Source organism: Neopsephotus bourkii, unplaced genomic scaffold (assembly GCF_033783945.1).
Source record: "Neopsephotus bourkii isolate Nb327-2 ecotype Australia unplaced genomic scaffold, CSIRO-AGI_Nbou_v1 NB_1328, whole genome shotgun sequence".
Taxonomy (NCBI): domain Eukaryota; kingdom Metazoa; phylum Chordata; class Aves; order Psittaciformes; family Psittacidae; genus Neopsephotus; species Neopsephotus bourkii.
In genome coordinates, this window is record NW_026901808.1 from 1,079,996 (window position 1) to 1,096,816 (window position 16,821).

General features: G+C 38.5%; 1 protein-coding gene across 3 annotated transcripts in view; it reads right to left on the reverse strand.

The window, feature by feature from the left end:
- Window positions 1–16,821, reverse strand: part of ERGIC2 (ERGIC and golgi 2) — a 24,401-nt gene continuing 7,580 nt past the window's right edge. For 2 of the 3 annotated variants that reach the window (XM_061366245.1, XM_061366244.1), the window contains exons 3-14: window positions 16,091–16,199; window positions 14,104–14,150; window positions 13,189–13,259; window positions 12,676–12,716; window positions 11,885–11,986; window positions 10,615–10,710; window positions 8,794–8,849; window positions 7,738–7,836; window positions 6,862–6,959; window positions 3,768–3,930; window positions 2,800–2,879; window positions 1–2,053 (exon numbers count right to left, since the gene is read on the reverse strand). In XM_061366245.1, the coding sequence (XP_061222229.1) occupies window positions 1,988–2,053; window positions 2,800–2,879; window positions 3,768–3,930; window positions 6,862–6,959; window positions 7,738–7,836; window positions 8,794–8,849; window positions 10,615–10,710; window positions 11,885–11,986; window positions 12,676–12,716; window positions 13,189–13,259; window positions 14,104–14,150; window positions 16,091–16,199 (1,028 nt within the window). In that variant the 3' untranslated portion in view covers window positions 1–1,987. The remainder of the gene's footprint in view (window positions 2,054–2,799; window positions 2,880–3,767; window positions 3,931–6,861; window positions 6,960–7,737; window positions 7,837–8,793; window positions 8,850–10,614; window positions 10,711–11,884; window positions 11,987–12,675; window positions 12,717–13,188; window positions 13,260–14,103; window positions 14,151–16,090; window positions 16,200–16,821) is intronic. The other variant, XM_061366246.1, reaches the window with a different exon arrangement.

The window sequence follows — 16,821 nt, forward strand, 5'->3', positions numbered from 1 at the left end:
TTTAAGACATACCAAGCCACTTGGCTCTTTTATGTGACAATAGAAAATAACATTTCAGTTCTGGTACAGAAATGTCAACCGAGGTCCGTATCTCCCACCAGCACAGTCTGCTCCAGGCAGGTAAGAAACAGGTGTCAGGACAAAACCCAAAGCAGAACCAGTCCAAGCAGAAGTAGGGAAGAAACCTCAGAGGGAAATGTTAAAGAGAAATGGGAACAGAAAATGCACAGCTTTTGATTTTCTTGCTCACCATGGGCAAGCTTCTGAAGCTGCTGCAGTTCTAATTGGTGTTAAACAAAGGCAGAGAAGAGAAAACCCCAAACCTGGCTGCCAACCACAAGGACACGGCTTCCTTGAACTTTTGTCATTCTCAACAATTGAACTGAATAAAGATCCTTCCTCATTTCCCACGTTTTATTTACTACTTCACATGATTGCTCAGTTTAGAAAGCCCTTTGCTTTGCATAGCAAATCAGCAACATTATTTACACTGTGCTCGTCACCAAGATCCAAGCGTCCTGTTGAATACATCAACAGAAGTCAGCAAAATCTGACACCAGAGATTTTTATTTTTCCATGATTAGTCCTCTCAATTGTAATATTCATTCCATGGTGAGTAAGGCCAGGGTCAGCATCATCTCCTAATGTATTATTAGATCAGTTTTGCTGAGAAGGAATCACATTATGATGTTTTTACCCTGCTGGAGTAACTGTGACCACAGGTGCAGGCCAGCAGTTCAGCAGTAAGAGGATGTTTAGTTTCTCAAAGCACCATCTGCATTAACAACATTCATTCTCTGCAGCATATTTACAATATAAAACTGATATTGCTCTCCTCATTTCTTTTACAAAAGCCTTCATGAACAGTATTAATTCTGCAGATCCCTTCTCGTCATCTGTCTGTAGCAAAATGATTCAGGTTCCCTGAAGCCATCTACTACCAACTCCACCGCTCCCTGCCTGGGAACTGCCACAAATCCCATGTTTCTGCAGTGTTCAGCTGAACCAAAGCAAGCCAGTTTCTTGCTCTTTTTAACTATCCATTTCCAGGACTTACATACCATAACTTACATACTAGCAGCAGGGGTAAAACAAAGGCTCCATCAAAGCAATTTCTTTACCAAGAAAAAGGTGTACAAAGATTTACTGATGAGTCTTGCCTTTTACCACAACTAGTGTCAAATGCCTTATTTAAAAGGCTTCTTATTCCAACTCAAAAAAAGTACACACTGGAACCCTCCTCAGAGCCCTTGGGCGCTCCTGTTACCAACATCGGAAGTGACATTCTCGCTGTTGGCAAAGCAGCTGTGTGAAAACACAGAGGAACTCCTCTGCTCCACATTGTTTCTTCTGCTAAAGAATGGTGGGACTACAGAAAGGCAGTGGCTATGACCAGCGTCACAGCTTGGGCTCCAACTCACTCCCCGAGTTCTCTCATCTCCCTCTTCTTCAGGATTTTCCAGGATAACTCCCCACCAGTAACAACAACTTCTCAGCCTCCAGCCCCATTATTACAAAAGAACAAGAAAACCCAACCCAGGAGAAACCCCAGCTCTTCTCCTGTCCCTCTTTGCCTGCTTCCTGGCCCTTCCATGCATCCCACTTGCACTCTTTTCTCCTTGGAGTCTGCCAGCCTTCTCAGGCACAGAACCAAGATCACTGAGAGGCTTCAGTATCAATGGCAATCATCGCAAAGATGTTCAGCTCAACCACAAATACTGTTTTGGCAGCAATGTTCCTTTAATCTCCAGAAGATGGTCCACCTCACTGGTCTCACAACTCCCTATGACTCCACGTGCACTTAGAAAGACAGAAAATGACAGAAATTGTTTTGTTGGGTTTGTTTTGTTCAGGTTTTCTTTTTCTGTGTAAAGGCTTCACTGTTTGCTGCCCGCCAGCACTGTCTCAGCGTATTGCACAATGTTTTCTTTATTATAAAAAACTGTCTTCTGTATCGGGCAGGAAGAAAGGAAGTTTCCTCAGGAGGCTAATGCATACTATTGTCTGTAATTAGAGGTAAGTGGTTGCTTGTGTGGCCATCAGGAAGTGGGACCTAGTCAAACAGAAACAAAGTGTTATCAATGGCTTGTCCAGAAACAGAATCTCCCCTCCCTCCCCCAAAACACACACTTCTTAATTCCTGGGCATTTCTTGTATGCCTTTTGCCTGGTCTCTCAAATAAAAGCTACATAAATCTGCTTGTCTTTGCTCCTCTCCCCCACTCACATAGCCTTGCCAGCTGGCAAACTTCAAATTGGAGAGGAAGGCAGAAATCTTAAAGCCTACCTACAAGCTTAAATGGGGAAAAAAGCAAAATTAAAGCAAGTAGTTGCCAGAGGAGCAATCCCAGTGGAGGGAAAGGTGAAGACTGCAGTTTCACATCACTTGGCAACAGCCTGCACACTGATCAGTAGCAACACTGATTCCAGGTATCACACAGTGCTTCTTGCTTTGGTCAGCAGGCCAAGCAGGAGAAGAATAAATGAGAGATCCTGATGAAGCCTAGGAAAACATTTTATTTTTGCAGAAATGTAATGGGGATGATGGAGGGAATGTAGCAGAGAAACTTCTGAGAGAGTTTCATAAAGTTTGCTTCTCAGAAAATCCCTTGCTTCCTTACAGGTCAGGTTTTCCAACTGTTTTTAAAAGCTGTTAAATCTCTGCTCATATGCATGTCGAGGGGAGGGTTCATTGCCAGCATCTTAAATTCTGCTAGGACTGAGTCCCAAAGCTGTCCTTAACCACCCATCCTTAGGTAGCTGCACCACTTATTTAATACTTTGAGAAAGGTTTTCTTACCGATGTGGATTTGTAAGAGCCCAGTCTGAAACGGCAAAAAATAACTTCTACTACAAATCTTCCAAAACCATGTAAAATTCCTGCAATGCCAAACAAGATATATGTTGTCACAAGCACTAAAGCTGTCGTACTCACAGAAATACTACAAGAAAACTCAATGTGATACTTAAATGGGATACAGTGCAATAAACCTGCATGTAAAGCTCTGAGAAATTAACATCAGAAAAAAGAAAACATCTAGGGGAGGGGAAATTCTAACATTCTGAAATGCATCAATGAAAGCTAAACCAAAAGCTGTCCAAGCACATATAATCTCCTCTCCCCAAACTTCAGGGGTGAAAATACGTTCTGTGGAACAGAAACATCTACTTTCAAAAGGCAGCTTACTTCAAGTGCTCTCTTCAAGTAAAAGCCAAGAAAAGAACTAACTTATAATCAAGATATCCTATTATGTCTTGACTAATAAGCGAATTGAGCCTTTTCAACTTAGTTTATTTTCTTTGAAGGAGCAAATCCTGCAGTACATTGACAAGCTACACAAGGAAAATCCTCCTAATTACATTAGACAAAAATTTTATCTCAGCTTTTGGCACTGATTTAGTATTGGATCCCAACTGTAGGAAATATGCAGAATATCGTTAAGTTGGTAAGCGTGTGTGTATATGAGTATAAATAAATATAGTTTTCCAAGTGCATACACACACACACACATATATATATACACACTTGCTCTTCCAGAGGTAAATAAATTATGCCATAGTTACCAAAAGGGAAACAACCTCTCAGAACAGCAGAAACAGCATACTGAGACACCAAAATTAATAGCTTTCCTTGCACATTTCAGCTCACACAATGGGCACTTCAACCTGCTACAGGTTCAGGAGTCCCCCAAAATTTACTTATAACATAATCACTATGACCAAAAAAACATTCTGATAGAACTTATGAGGGAAAGCACTGACAGTTACCTGTAGTTGAAAAAATTCCCCCAATAATGCCACAGAGCCTCACTAAGAACTGCCAGAAAGGCATGTGTTCTTCTGTCACTGTCACCATCAGTGAACTGATATCATATTTCATGAATATTCCTGACACCCCATGGCTGCCAGCTGCGTGGTTAATTACTCTTTCCTGAAAGAAGAGAAATGCAAGTTAGTCACTTCTTATTAGTCCCAAGGAAAACAATCTTAAGAGAGGTGATGACAAAAAACTACTTAATCAGAGTTAACAACCAACAGAAGATCAGGGAACATGGAGATATCTTTGGCCAGTACCTTCTAAGAGTCAAACATCACTAAGTAACACTTTACCTTCCCAGTCACTGGTCTTCTGTGTTGCATATTGATGTTCACTATCCTGCTCTGGTACTATCTGGTACAAAACGCTCATGACTGTACTAGTAACAAAGCCAGAAGCTGACTTGCATGATACGTCTATTTCTGGCTGCACCCTTTCCTTTAACTGGTAAAATGGAAGAAAAGATAACATAGACACCTCTTCTCAAAATTTTTGTCAGTCATGTCATTGCAAACAGTCACACAGCAAGAAATGTACCTCAATATAAACACTAACTAGATCGCCCTGACTACTCTGAACAGATCGGATGTCTCAGTTCTAATCCAGGACCTTCTGTAGTTTCTTCCTGCTTGCCCAAATTCTTAAAACAAAAGGCACGAAAGAGTAGGACGGGGAGAGTGTGGCTACTATAAATCTCTACTTTTATAAAAGTTTTAATGAGAAAAAACCTCAGCACAATTTTAAGTTTCTTTCAAAAGTTTGCTATAATTTTGTTGTTAGCAAAAGGTGTTGATAAATGCACTGCCAGGTAACGCTGGCTGAAAATGTACAAGGGCAGAAGAAAAGGACGTAACTGACTGAAGACAAACTTAGCTATGTCTAAGCTAATAAGAGCAGAGAAGACAGACAAGTAACACTGAGCAGAAAAGCAATGTATCACAGTTCCATCCATCTGTAGATTTAACAGCCTGTGCTCAAAACCCATGGAGAATAAGGTACAAAATAAAAAGCAGAACTCTGCTTTGGAAAATACAGACTAGGCAATTTCTCCAGTCAGCTACCATTGATATAAACCATATTGCTTCTTTTGCTACCGAAGTAAAACGTGTCCCAAAACAATGTATCAGTTATGATACCAGGTCACAGAAACTCTGCAACACTTTCTCTACTGCAAGAGTATGACAACAGTCAACATTAGAAGGTGGATAATCAGGCATACCAGGAAGGAAGAGAAGACTGAAGGTAGTTAAACAGAACTTTGCCATTGGCAAGGGACAAAAACCTTTTTGTTTGTTCTTCTTCTGTTGTTTCTCTAAGCTCTACTGGTCTTTTGAGGTCAAATGGTGAAAGAGTATGAAGTTAAATAGAACACCCAAAACTCCACCCTCAAAAGATACATAACTCTTTTTCCACAGATGATTTTGGTCTGCTTCTGCTGCAGACTTAAGCTCTGATTACTAAAACCTGCTGAAAATAACTAACCCTGCATCAGGTATCTCAGTGAAGCCTTGCTAGAATGAAACTTTTAACTAGTATCTCAAACAGCAACAATAGTGGAGAGGGGTCTGAACACCTTTCAAACTCTGATCTCACTCTGTTCACCACCAGCAACTCAACCCCACTGTATTCACATTTTAACCGTGGACAGCTGACCACTTTTTTCCACATCTGCTTATGTGCCTGCGCTTTTCAAATACATGCACTACGCTGTTCAGTCAGTAACTGTTACCAGTAGCCTTTTCCAGCTCATCTGCCGGGGGTATTTGTCTTTTAAAGACAAACACAAAGAAGTTTTACAGGCAACAAGGGCTACCCCCTGAAAGAGAGCAATCAAGTACTTTACCTCCACTATTCACAAGCTTTCTCCTAAGCTACCTGTGACTGTGTTGAAGCTTCCATAGAAAAATACATCCCCACAAAAAAAAACGCAGAGCTAAGACTGCACAGTTAATTGACAGAAACCATCTTTATAGGAGGAGAGAAAAAATGAATACAAGATGAAAAATGCAGTAAGGATTTAGATAAGCAGTAGACTGACATCCAGAAGATTAAGGAGTGCTTTAGTTATAGAGATTGTGCAGAGAAAATGTGAAACAGACTGTTAGACCAGCAGGAGGTGGGCATATATAATACATTATGGAATTCCTCTTTATTCCAGTTTTCATGAGTTTTAGAGCAAACCTCTCCCTCCAGCGGTCTGCACGTCCCAAGATGAACACCAAGATATCACTTCCATCTTACTTCCCCTAGCTATGTATTTTTCAGAAGCACAGCACTGAGTTGTGAGAAGATACAAAGACTTCTCCCTTGGAGAACACCACAAACTGTATTACAGTGAACTCCTCATCTCCAACTTTCCTTTCAACCCAAGGCTTGCTTCTTACCTCTCACTTTATCTGCTGTTTTAGCTAAAATTTTTGCAAGTATTTTTTATTTCTTTGACTTCTGAATAAAAGATCAAAACAGAGTTTGGTTTCTGGAAATGAGACACATAAGGTAAAGTCTTCTCCTTATTTACAGCAGCCTTTAAAATTAGCACCTTATGATTTGCCCATGTACTGTGCTGCAGTAGGTACTTTCTTTATGGATTCAGAATTAAAAGCCTCTCCAAGCCCAAAAGTAGAAGCTCTCTAGCCTGAAGAATAATTGAAGCTGGTGGTTCAACAAAGGTTAAACAAGACAGCTGAAGACAGAGATGCTTTCTGTGCGATTAGTTTTTCATACAAACTAGCTGTTTCTGTTTCTAACACCACAAACAAGGTCATGACATTCAAGTGAACTTCATTTTTTTCTTTGCTTCCCACACAGATAAAAAGCTAAAGGTGGATTAAATGTTCATAAAGCTACACACAAGGCTACAGAGCTAAACCTAACAGAATGTCCCCAGCATCCAGTGAAGTGGATATGACTGGGTATCCACCATTAATACTAACAACAGATTCCAAAGAGTCTCTTCACACTAAAGGGAAAAACCACAGCACAACAAAGCCTCCATTTTCACATCACTGTTAGATTTTTCTATGCATGATTTTCTGTTCTACTTACCCTTTCTGTCACTGAAAATTGATGAGTTTCTGCTGAAATTTTATGCGTGTGGAGTTTGGTTGGCACAACTGTGATAAAATACTGGAACATCTGGTTGTCTAGAACAAAACAATTCTCACTGTTGAATTAAGTAGAGTCATAGACCATCTGAGACAAGTAAATCAAACAAACAACATTTAAAATAGTTAATGAGCTAAGCCATTCACACTAGGGATGCTCCTCAAGGAGCCTCAGCACTGCCAAGACTACTTCAGCACCATCTGCATGAACAGTTAGTTTCTGTCGGCAAGGCCTGCATCATATTTGTAGTAGAACAGATTTACTTTTACCCACGTAATAAAACAACTCATTAAGGTCAGGCCACTCAAAGCTTCAAATGAAACACACAGATAGTGTTTTCCAGGGCACTAGAAGTGAACAAGTTTCTTACAGTCACATTCTGCATACATCTCAGCAATGGTCTGAATAGATTTTAGCCACTGAACTGTCTATACAATGCTGGAAGCCTTTGTAAACTGATTAGTTTTTCTCTTGATTGGACAGATTTCAAAGAGAATTCTTCTAGAGCAATCGGTATGCTTATGCGTTTACGACTGCATTATGTCTTCATGCAATTCCTTACGAGAACAAACACTGAACTACCACAAGCCATTCCACCTGGAACAGCCAACGGACCAACTGACTTCTGAGACAACAGCAGTATTAGAAGATTCTGGAGACGGCAAGTCACAGGATGAGGCATAAGTAGCTCTATGAAGTAAGTTGCCATACTCCTTTATTTATACATGAGGAACACGAACCATGAAATATATAAATGTAATTACTGGAAAAATATAGAAAATAAGGGTTTGGGGTTTTTTTAAACACAATACGTACGATCTGATGCTATTTTTTCTGTTCCATCCAAAGGATTAATAATTCCTGGAATAAGCTCTCCAAATGACAAATGATCTATTCTATGAGAGAAGTTATAGGCTGAAAGACAATACAGAGAAATTAAACATTATTAAACTATGAGATTCTGTACTCAGAGAAAAAGATGCAGCTATTTCTCACATTGTAAAGTATTAGTTAAGAGTATTTCAGACACTGGTGTGCATTTTATTGGATTTGTGCCTGTGACTGTAGCATGTACACGTTTCAAGCAAAACTCAAAAAAATATTTAACAAAGAAATATAGTTTCTCTAGAAAGAACTTATGAAACAAATTCTAACTGAAACCCTGAAGCTGAAGACAGTTAAAATTTTATGACAGGAAATCTCTAGTTGGCCAAATACTTACTTTATTCTACAGTTCTTGTATGTAATGATACTAATAAGTCTAAAATTTCATAAATTAAATGTACAGAGGAAGCATGAGGCAACTTCCACGTTACTACCCTTGCCTAATTTTGCAAAAGTATTTAAGATCCATAATATTCTACACTTGTGTTAACGGACCCAGGGGCAGACATCTGCAGGTTTAATCAACACCAAGTTCATTTCTTACAGTGAATCACCCTTGCATTGCATTAAGTACGGCAGCAACACACATATAGTTTCTAGACTCATAACCTAAAAATTAAGTTTTTAAGGACAAAGGTCAGAAATTTTTAACCTTCTAAAAACAGATTTTGCAGGAAATAGGTTGCATCTACAGTAATGATAACACAAAAAAAATGTCAGAGGTACTTTGTTTTACACAGATACATTATGAAATTCCTGTTTTTCAGTCCGAAGTACCTAAAGGTAATACTAATAGCATTAAATGTATGAAAGTAAGTCACCTTCTGTGACACTGCTGTGTCAGAACATTTCAAAGAATATTCTTTACAATGCAATTGCCCAGTTAGAACATCTTTACAACAGCAACCTATATTAACATGTAAACTAGGAGACAGCAGTCTGAACAAAATGATATTCGTTCATATGGAGACGACAGAAAAAACTTACACTCATGGCTTACAAGGGCTGCCAAGTGTGCATGGCCTCGAGGGTGTGGTATTGCCCTAAAGAAAGCAAGATAGGTTTTATGAAAGATCTGTTTCATGAATCCACCCAAAGACACAATTTTACTAAACAGAACTACGTAGAAAAATTACCTCTCTCTATTTCAATAAATGCTTTTCATATATGTATATAGAAAATATGTGCATATATTCGTATTTTATATATACGTGACATAACCTGTTCAAATACACAGAATGTATAAAAGTTTCTAAAACACATATACATGTAAAATGTATCTATATAAAAACCAAAAATGACATTTGTGTTACTGCCAAGTGCAGAGCCTGAATGACAAGGTACAGAAAACAGCAGACTCATGCAAACCCTCTTACACAGAATTAGTGTCAAAACCACATCAAGCCATGAGGCTACTCAAAGAGCCACCGAGGCCTACCACGAAAAGCTGCAGAACTGCTCAAGTGACTGATGAGAACTTCACCATACTTGTTCTGCTACTAAGCAAGTTAACTACGCTCTGTATTTGCTCCCTGACTAAATAAATTAACTTCAGATCTGGACACTTATTTGTAGATCTGCAAAGAAAGTACAGTGCAGAAGCTGATAACAGTGCAAAGAGGGAAGGAAAAAGTGCAAGTCTGTCTGGAAGAAACAGCCTGTAAAACGGTCCCTCAGCCACACTTCATTCATACCAGTACAGCCAACAATGCAAGAAACTTTCCCTACTTAGGCTCAAGTTAAATCGTTACCAAATGCATGAAAGTTTTGGACAAATAAAAGGCAGAGAAAGACCACAAGATCAGTCAAGACAGGACAACAGTAAATAAACAGGCAATAAGATACAAAAAGTGGCCAGTGAATAAAGCCATAAAAATAAACCCAAAACCAAACTACAAGACAAAGAGCAACTTGGTAGAAGTACAAATGTAATGATGGCCAAAAGGAAGCAAAGGAAAGCAAGAGATTATTAAGTGTTGCAGAACTAGAGACAGGAAGAGAGATGTATGGCAGTAAGGCTGAAATGATCAGCTTTGACATGGGCTTAAGAAGTTGAACATCTAGGGGCAAATCAGAAAGGTGGTACAAGACCAGACGCAAGTGACATCTGGAAAAATATTCAGACAGAACAGCAGCTGAAATTACATGTGGATAAAATTAGAGAGTACGCATTACGTGCTAGGATCTCTGGGGACAGAGATGGCAGGAAGACAAGTGAGGACAGCAGAACTGAAGAGCACTGAGAAGAGTTAACAGAAGTTTGTATATACAGTATATAAGCTGATGCCATTGTTGAAGCGTATCAGAAAGTCTCTCCATAAATCAGGGTGAACTGGCATTCGGCTCCCTAGCTATGGTTCTATAACTATATTATCTCAGCAATGAAATGTCACATATCTACACTTCAACCATGTTAGTGAACTGCATACTAACAGAAAAGAGAAGTTCAGACAGGCCCAAAGAACGGAGGGAAGTACAAGCAACCCACTCTACATCATACACTTACAGAAGATCTATTTTCAAGAGTTTTCATCCTGTAAGACACTGGAATTCATAACCACTATATTGCAACAATGCATTGCACTGTCAAAGAAATTTGGGTTTAAAAATCCAAGAACAGCTATCAGAGGGAAAATGATACTAACTGTGTGAATGGGAAAGTTAATGAAAAAGAGTCGATATCTCAGAAGTGTAAAAGCATACATACACACACACACACACACACACACACACACACACGCACACACACACGCACTATACAGAATGTAAAGTCAATTCTTTTATTTCCAGGAATTCAACAGAACATACTTGCCCACAGTTATATGAAAGTTCCCTGCCACTTTATTGACGTAGAGATGGCCATGAATTCTGCATGCATCTGGAGACTGTAATGAATTATCTTCCCTGTTTAAACAAAAACAGCATAAAGAGTACTTAAGAACATCATTCACTGTCTATTAGAAACAACAGCAGTACAGTTAGATTTCTTTTTCCTAGCATTATCATTATATAACATTATCATCTACCTCTCCTCATTGTATTCTTCTGAAATTAATGCAGAGATGGTTGAAGGGAGGGAAACTAATGAAGGTCAGTCTGATGAAACCTGTAAGCTTTAGCTTGTAGTTGTACCCAGAGCTGGCCTACGAAGCTAACTTATGATACCTGAACATGTCAGTGTACCCTGTTGCCCTGGGGATTTTTTTCCCCAATTACTTCTAGCAAAAATGGTTCACTGGGGAAGTTTTAACGTTATAATGAACAGAACAAAACACATCAGTCACGTTAACAACACTGTAGCAAGAAGAGCTTTAAACATTTATTTTTCATGAAACCTTCCTCCTCCCACCCTTGTTGGGAACTCCACACCTCAGAGCATATTTCCAAATCTGCTCCTTACGGTGAGATGAAAAAATATTTTTTGAGCCATATCTCAAGCATACATACAGTCTCAAATACTGCACTACCAAGAATCACAGAGGCACAGAAGGGACTTAAATTAATCTGAAGACTTAGGAAGAAAGGATGTATTTGGTCCTCGGGCAGGGAAATTAAAACATGGGAAGTGCATACAGCCTTTTTTTGGTGTTTATTTATGGCTTGCTTGTTTGGATTTTATTGTGCTTGATTTATTTTGCTTGTTTTATTTATGGTTTGCTTGTTTAGTCACAGCTAATAGTAGGACTTTTAGAAGTTGCTGGACAGAAAGATATTCTTTCATTTTTAATAAGAGTTTAGTATTGCTTTGGCATTACTAAGTCACATTAAGGAGGAAGCATCAGATAAAATGGACCAAAAAGGGGTGTATGTATTAAACATATGCACATACTTATAAATACAAACACAAAAGACGCAGACATTCTCCAGGTTGCAAACCCCAGAGGCTTTCATAAAACAACAGCTCTCCAAAGCAAGTATCAAGTATGCTATTTTAAAATGCAACAGAAAGCAGCAAGGCCTTCTCTTCTTACCTTATCTTCAGGGGGGAGGGAAATCATAACCACACTAAAATGTGAAGTCTAATTAAACAGGGCAGAGGAAAGGGGGAATGATGACACAAAATTCCAACATTTCTTACCGTGGTGGCAGTGCTGTAGAAGCACTTTTAAAAGCACTTTTGAATATCACATCTTGAAGAGAGTGTTCTTCCTGCAGCCTACTCTGAATTAGCTGCAGCATCCTAAAGATTACACAGACAAAGTGTGAAAGCACGCAACAGTAAAGCAAAAAGTAACTTCACAATTACTTATCGGCTTCAGTTGCAGGATATAAATCGAGAAGTTAGCAAGGTTCATGCTGGTATTAAAGCATTACATTAAACTTTGAGAATGGTATTTTATACAGAGCTTACAGTTCTGGTATTCACAGCAGTGTGTGAATACTAAAACTTAGCCACATTAAGGTTCTGTTACATGACTATCAGTATGGTGAGCACACACATAACCAAGCTATTCTAGTTTAAGTGATAAACAGTGTATCAATTCACTTACACGAAAGACTCAAACTCATTTGATTTTGTAAGAATTTGCCAATTTCTTACTATGGTTCAGCTTTGACATTTAAGCACCAAGCTGTGTTATACACCTGAAACCACAGTTAAAACTTGGCTACCAAATATTCATTTGGAAACAATGCTTGTTGGCTTGCAACTGCATGACACAATTCCACAAGTAAGATCAAAGCCAATTTTTTCCATAGCAAAGATCTCAAATAATGAGAAAAGCAACAAAAATTAGTATCTTTTCACAGGTTTGCACTCTTAAATTACAAGCAGGAGCTGCGAGACCCAAGATACACTTCTGTCATGTGACTTTGGTGTACCTCAAGTACAAATAATACAAACCATAGACAGGCATCTCCATACTTTACCTTTGCCATTCTTTTTGTTGTGGGGTGAGATCAAATACTACCTGAAACAAAAATAACACATCTAAAATACGCAAGAAGAACTGAAGTCCCATCCATGAAACCCAGAAGAGAAACGGGGTGTGGGAAGAAGTGGGGAGTTATAATCAACTTCACAATTGGTACCACTTACTGGAGTTTATGAAATGACTTTGCACTTTAAATAATACATTTAGTGGTCAAATATGGAAATTTCTCTGTGTGTCCTCTGAATTATTCACTTGTTTGCATTTGGCATCTTTTCCTGAAGCTCTTGTAACTTTCTTAGTAGAAATCCCAGTGCTTGCCTATTTCCCTAGCAGATTCCTGGGCTAAGCACTACAAAACTCACTCAAGGATGAGACAATACTTGGGGAGAGGTTCTGTGCAGTCCAACTGGGGTGAAAAAATACCACAAGCAAGAAACCAACCCAGCAGTGATTTGCACAAAGTGAATAGCAATCTCCTTTTCAAGTAAAAAGGTAAAAATCAGCTTACTGGTTCATAGATCAGCCCATCTGCAGAGGCAACCATTGTTTCTGCTAAATCCAGAACATCAGCCCCTACATCTATTTTAAACAGGGAGAAAAATATGAAGCCACACATATGATCAGAAGCAAACAAAAACCATTTCAAATTGAAACGAAGTTTCACAGTACAGTGAACTTTCAGTATAAGTTACTGTTTCTTCAACCTGTCTAACCTTCAACATTAACTGATGCAGTGAGCAGAAACAAACTCTTCAAATTTGCAGTATTTTGTCAGTGATATAACACCTACAGAGAACTGTTGTATGAACCACATATACAAGCTTTCTAGGATCTGTTATGCGTAAGTATTTTGCTGCTTCATAAGCACTGAATACAAACCAAGACTATTCAAAACAGAAGATAAAGATTCATTTTTCTCAAATTAAAAAAAAACAGAAATTTTAATATACACTGATGTACCATATTTAAATGGTATCAAAATAATAGTAAGCATTGCCTTTAAATAGGAAGGCCTCCATATGTTCACGAGGAGGATGAAATTACCCAATGGTTCCAGTATTGTTAAACAGTAGGCCAGGTTAATATTTGCCAAGTTCATAAATAAATAAAAGTTGTGATAAATTCCTACTGCTGTCGTGTCTCACAATGAGCTTTTAAGAATACTCCAACTAGAGACTACCTGGAACAACAGATGCATTTCTTGCTGACAGACAAAGCAAAGTTCTGCGAGATGCGAATGAGATGGCAGAAATATTTTTCTTCACATCTCCTACCAATTCTTTCTGTGAGTCATAAACCATCAAGATCATAAGAAATCTCACAGTTAAGAGTATTCTGAACAACATCCAACTATACTGCAAGTAAATGCATACTCTGAAGAGCCTTTAAAGTGTTTCAAAACTTTCACTGATGGAATACTTACATTGACACCTCATGGCAACTGTAATATCAATATTGATTCTTAACTTACTGGAAAGAAAAAAAAAGGGCAAAAAGCCAATAAGTAACATTGAGCACAAGTATCAAAAGATGTATTACTAAAATTTTCAGATTACTTGCAGAAACCCAGTCAAATAATAAAATTTACACCAATATAAACTTAAGCTGTTTAAAATTTGGGTGAACCAAGATGGGCTTTTAATTATTAAAAGTTCTTATGGCCACTCATTACATAAGAGATAAAAGCAACAGATTTCCCTGTTGAGTTTTACTCTGAAACTCCTAACAGATTTTCTGGAAATATTACTGGCCCAAGAGCTTGTCAGACACTTATTAAGAATATACAGCTTGCAGTATTTGACACGTATTTCCCCCCCCCCCATACAACAGTGCAATAAATTCCACAGAATGCAGTAGATCAGGAAAATTCAAGACTTACAAATCTAAACCTGAGTAAATACTTGAGCATCTTTCTCCTGTCTGTCCTTAGACAGGCCACTCTATTTCCAATCCTAATCAGAATTCCTCAGGACAGTCAAGATCAGGCTGAGAAATTGCTAAAGCTAGTTCCCAGAAAATGCTGCCATGTCATAAAGACTGATGGTTCTGCTAGTACTGCTCCTGGAAGGACTTGTTTTCTCAAAACCATTCCCATAATAGCAAAGTGCCTTGTATGTTACGACCATTATCCAGAATATTTCCATTAACAAGGGAAGGTAAAACATAATTCTTCCTAACACCCAAAAAAAATCCATCATATCAGAAGCCTGATTCTGTAGCATTCCCTAATATTCTGGGCATTTCCTATTGGTTTCCATGTTAGTTTCACGAAAGCGATTTAAACTATAATTAATGAATCCCCTCACTATAATCACATGGTTCTATCGCCTCCTGGGAGCTTCTGGGAACTGAGCTGACCACCAGCTAATCACGTAAGCAAGGGATTCAACACCGGCTCAACTTGGGATGAGACATGATCAGCACACAGAAGAAAAGTAGTTAAAGTGATACCAAGATCCATTGTTTTAACTCCAGGCTGAGTGATAAGCCCACAGTCCAACCAGAAAACCTGCAGCAGGACATCTCCCAAGTCCCATAATAGTCTCTAAACTGCTAGACTACCCTTCCCACATGATAGCTTCACTAGGGAAATAACCTACTTCAGCAAAGATGCTTTCAAAAAAAGACATTTTCAAAATGTGAAATTCCCATCTGGATTTACTCTAATTTGAGTTTTTGATGCATCTCCCTTAAATTTCTCACCATTTTTATTTTTTCATTACAGAAACCTTTGGTATTTCTGATGTACAAGATACCCAATTAATACACGTATCTTTAGCTTGTTTCCACAGCAACTAATCAAACAGCTTTTAAATTTATTTTTGTTCTAGATGCATGATATTTAAAGGTGGTCAGCGCACAAAATCCCCATGGGCTCATGGCTGCCTGAACACAGACCAGACAAGCACATGAAACCAGCAGCAAATGTATCTTCATCTGATCTCAGAGGCTGGAACTAGAGGCAAGATCAGTAGAAACCTTTAGATAATGCAGTCAAAGTTCTGAGTGCCGGTGGTTCACCTCCAGCAGCATAAAGTATAATGGCAATAACAACTGTATAAACTACAGTAAGCATCATGTAAATGTGGTGGATTTACCTAGCTGAGGTGGAGTTATGTATTACAATGTCCTCTGAATTGTGAGCAAATAATTCCTCAAAGTACTCCTTCACCAACAAACCTACACTATTTTGACTTCTTTGTTGCAGAAATCTCCATTTCTCTTCTTCATGCATTCCAGAAAATAAAAAAGGTAAAATCAATCGCGGAAGAAAAATCAAGTCCCTTTAGTACTTCATTTTTAACTTCAATCATAAATTGTTTGCAGGTCACACAAATATTTTTAACCTATTCTGTCCTGAAATGCAGACAACTTAAATTTTAAAAGGAATTATAATGAATAGAAATTACCTCGTAAAATCCTTGTCTACTTCATATTCGTATTTCATCCATGTGTCCCGGTACACCATGAACTCCATTACAGTCAGGAAAGCTATCGTCGTAAATGCTATCAGAGAAACTGAGTGGCCAAAAGCAAAAAACAGAAGTTTAGACTGTGAGAAATACTATACAGACACATAAGCAGAACAAAATTCTGAAGTTACAGAATCTGAGCATTACCAGTACAATACTAGTATGATCTATGAATTCATAAGCTACTTTCAAAACTGTATTTGATTTTACGTGGGAGGGGAAAAGAACAAGTCCTACCTTTGCATCAAGGAAGAACTTTTTATACTAAGTACAGTCAAATACTAGAATGATGGGGAGGTTGTGAAATCCCTCTGTGGAAGGTTTAAGAACTAGATCCTCCTCCACATATAAAAGAAAACGCCCGCAGATGTCAGGGGTCTAGGCAAACACAATACTGAATTCAAGCATGACAGGAGAAGTTGCACCTTGAAGTCCCTTCAAGCCTCTACAGGCTTGTCTATAACCTAACAAATTTTTTATATCTAGTTTTAGAGCCAAGAAGCTAGCAGACAAGAGAAATATATGTACTGTCCAGTTAGAAAAAGCTGCCCTGATTGTATTGCTGGTGTACAGCTGCACAGTCAGGACTCCTACCCCTGTATTGTAAACAATTCTCCCTCTGGCCATAAGCAACGTGTGGCTATGCATTCTACCAACAGCTAAGTTTG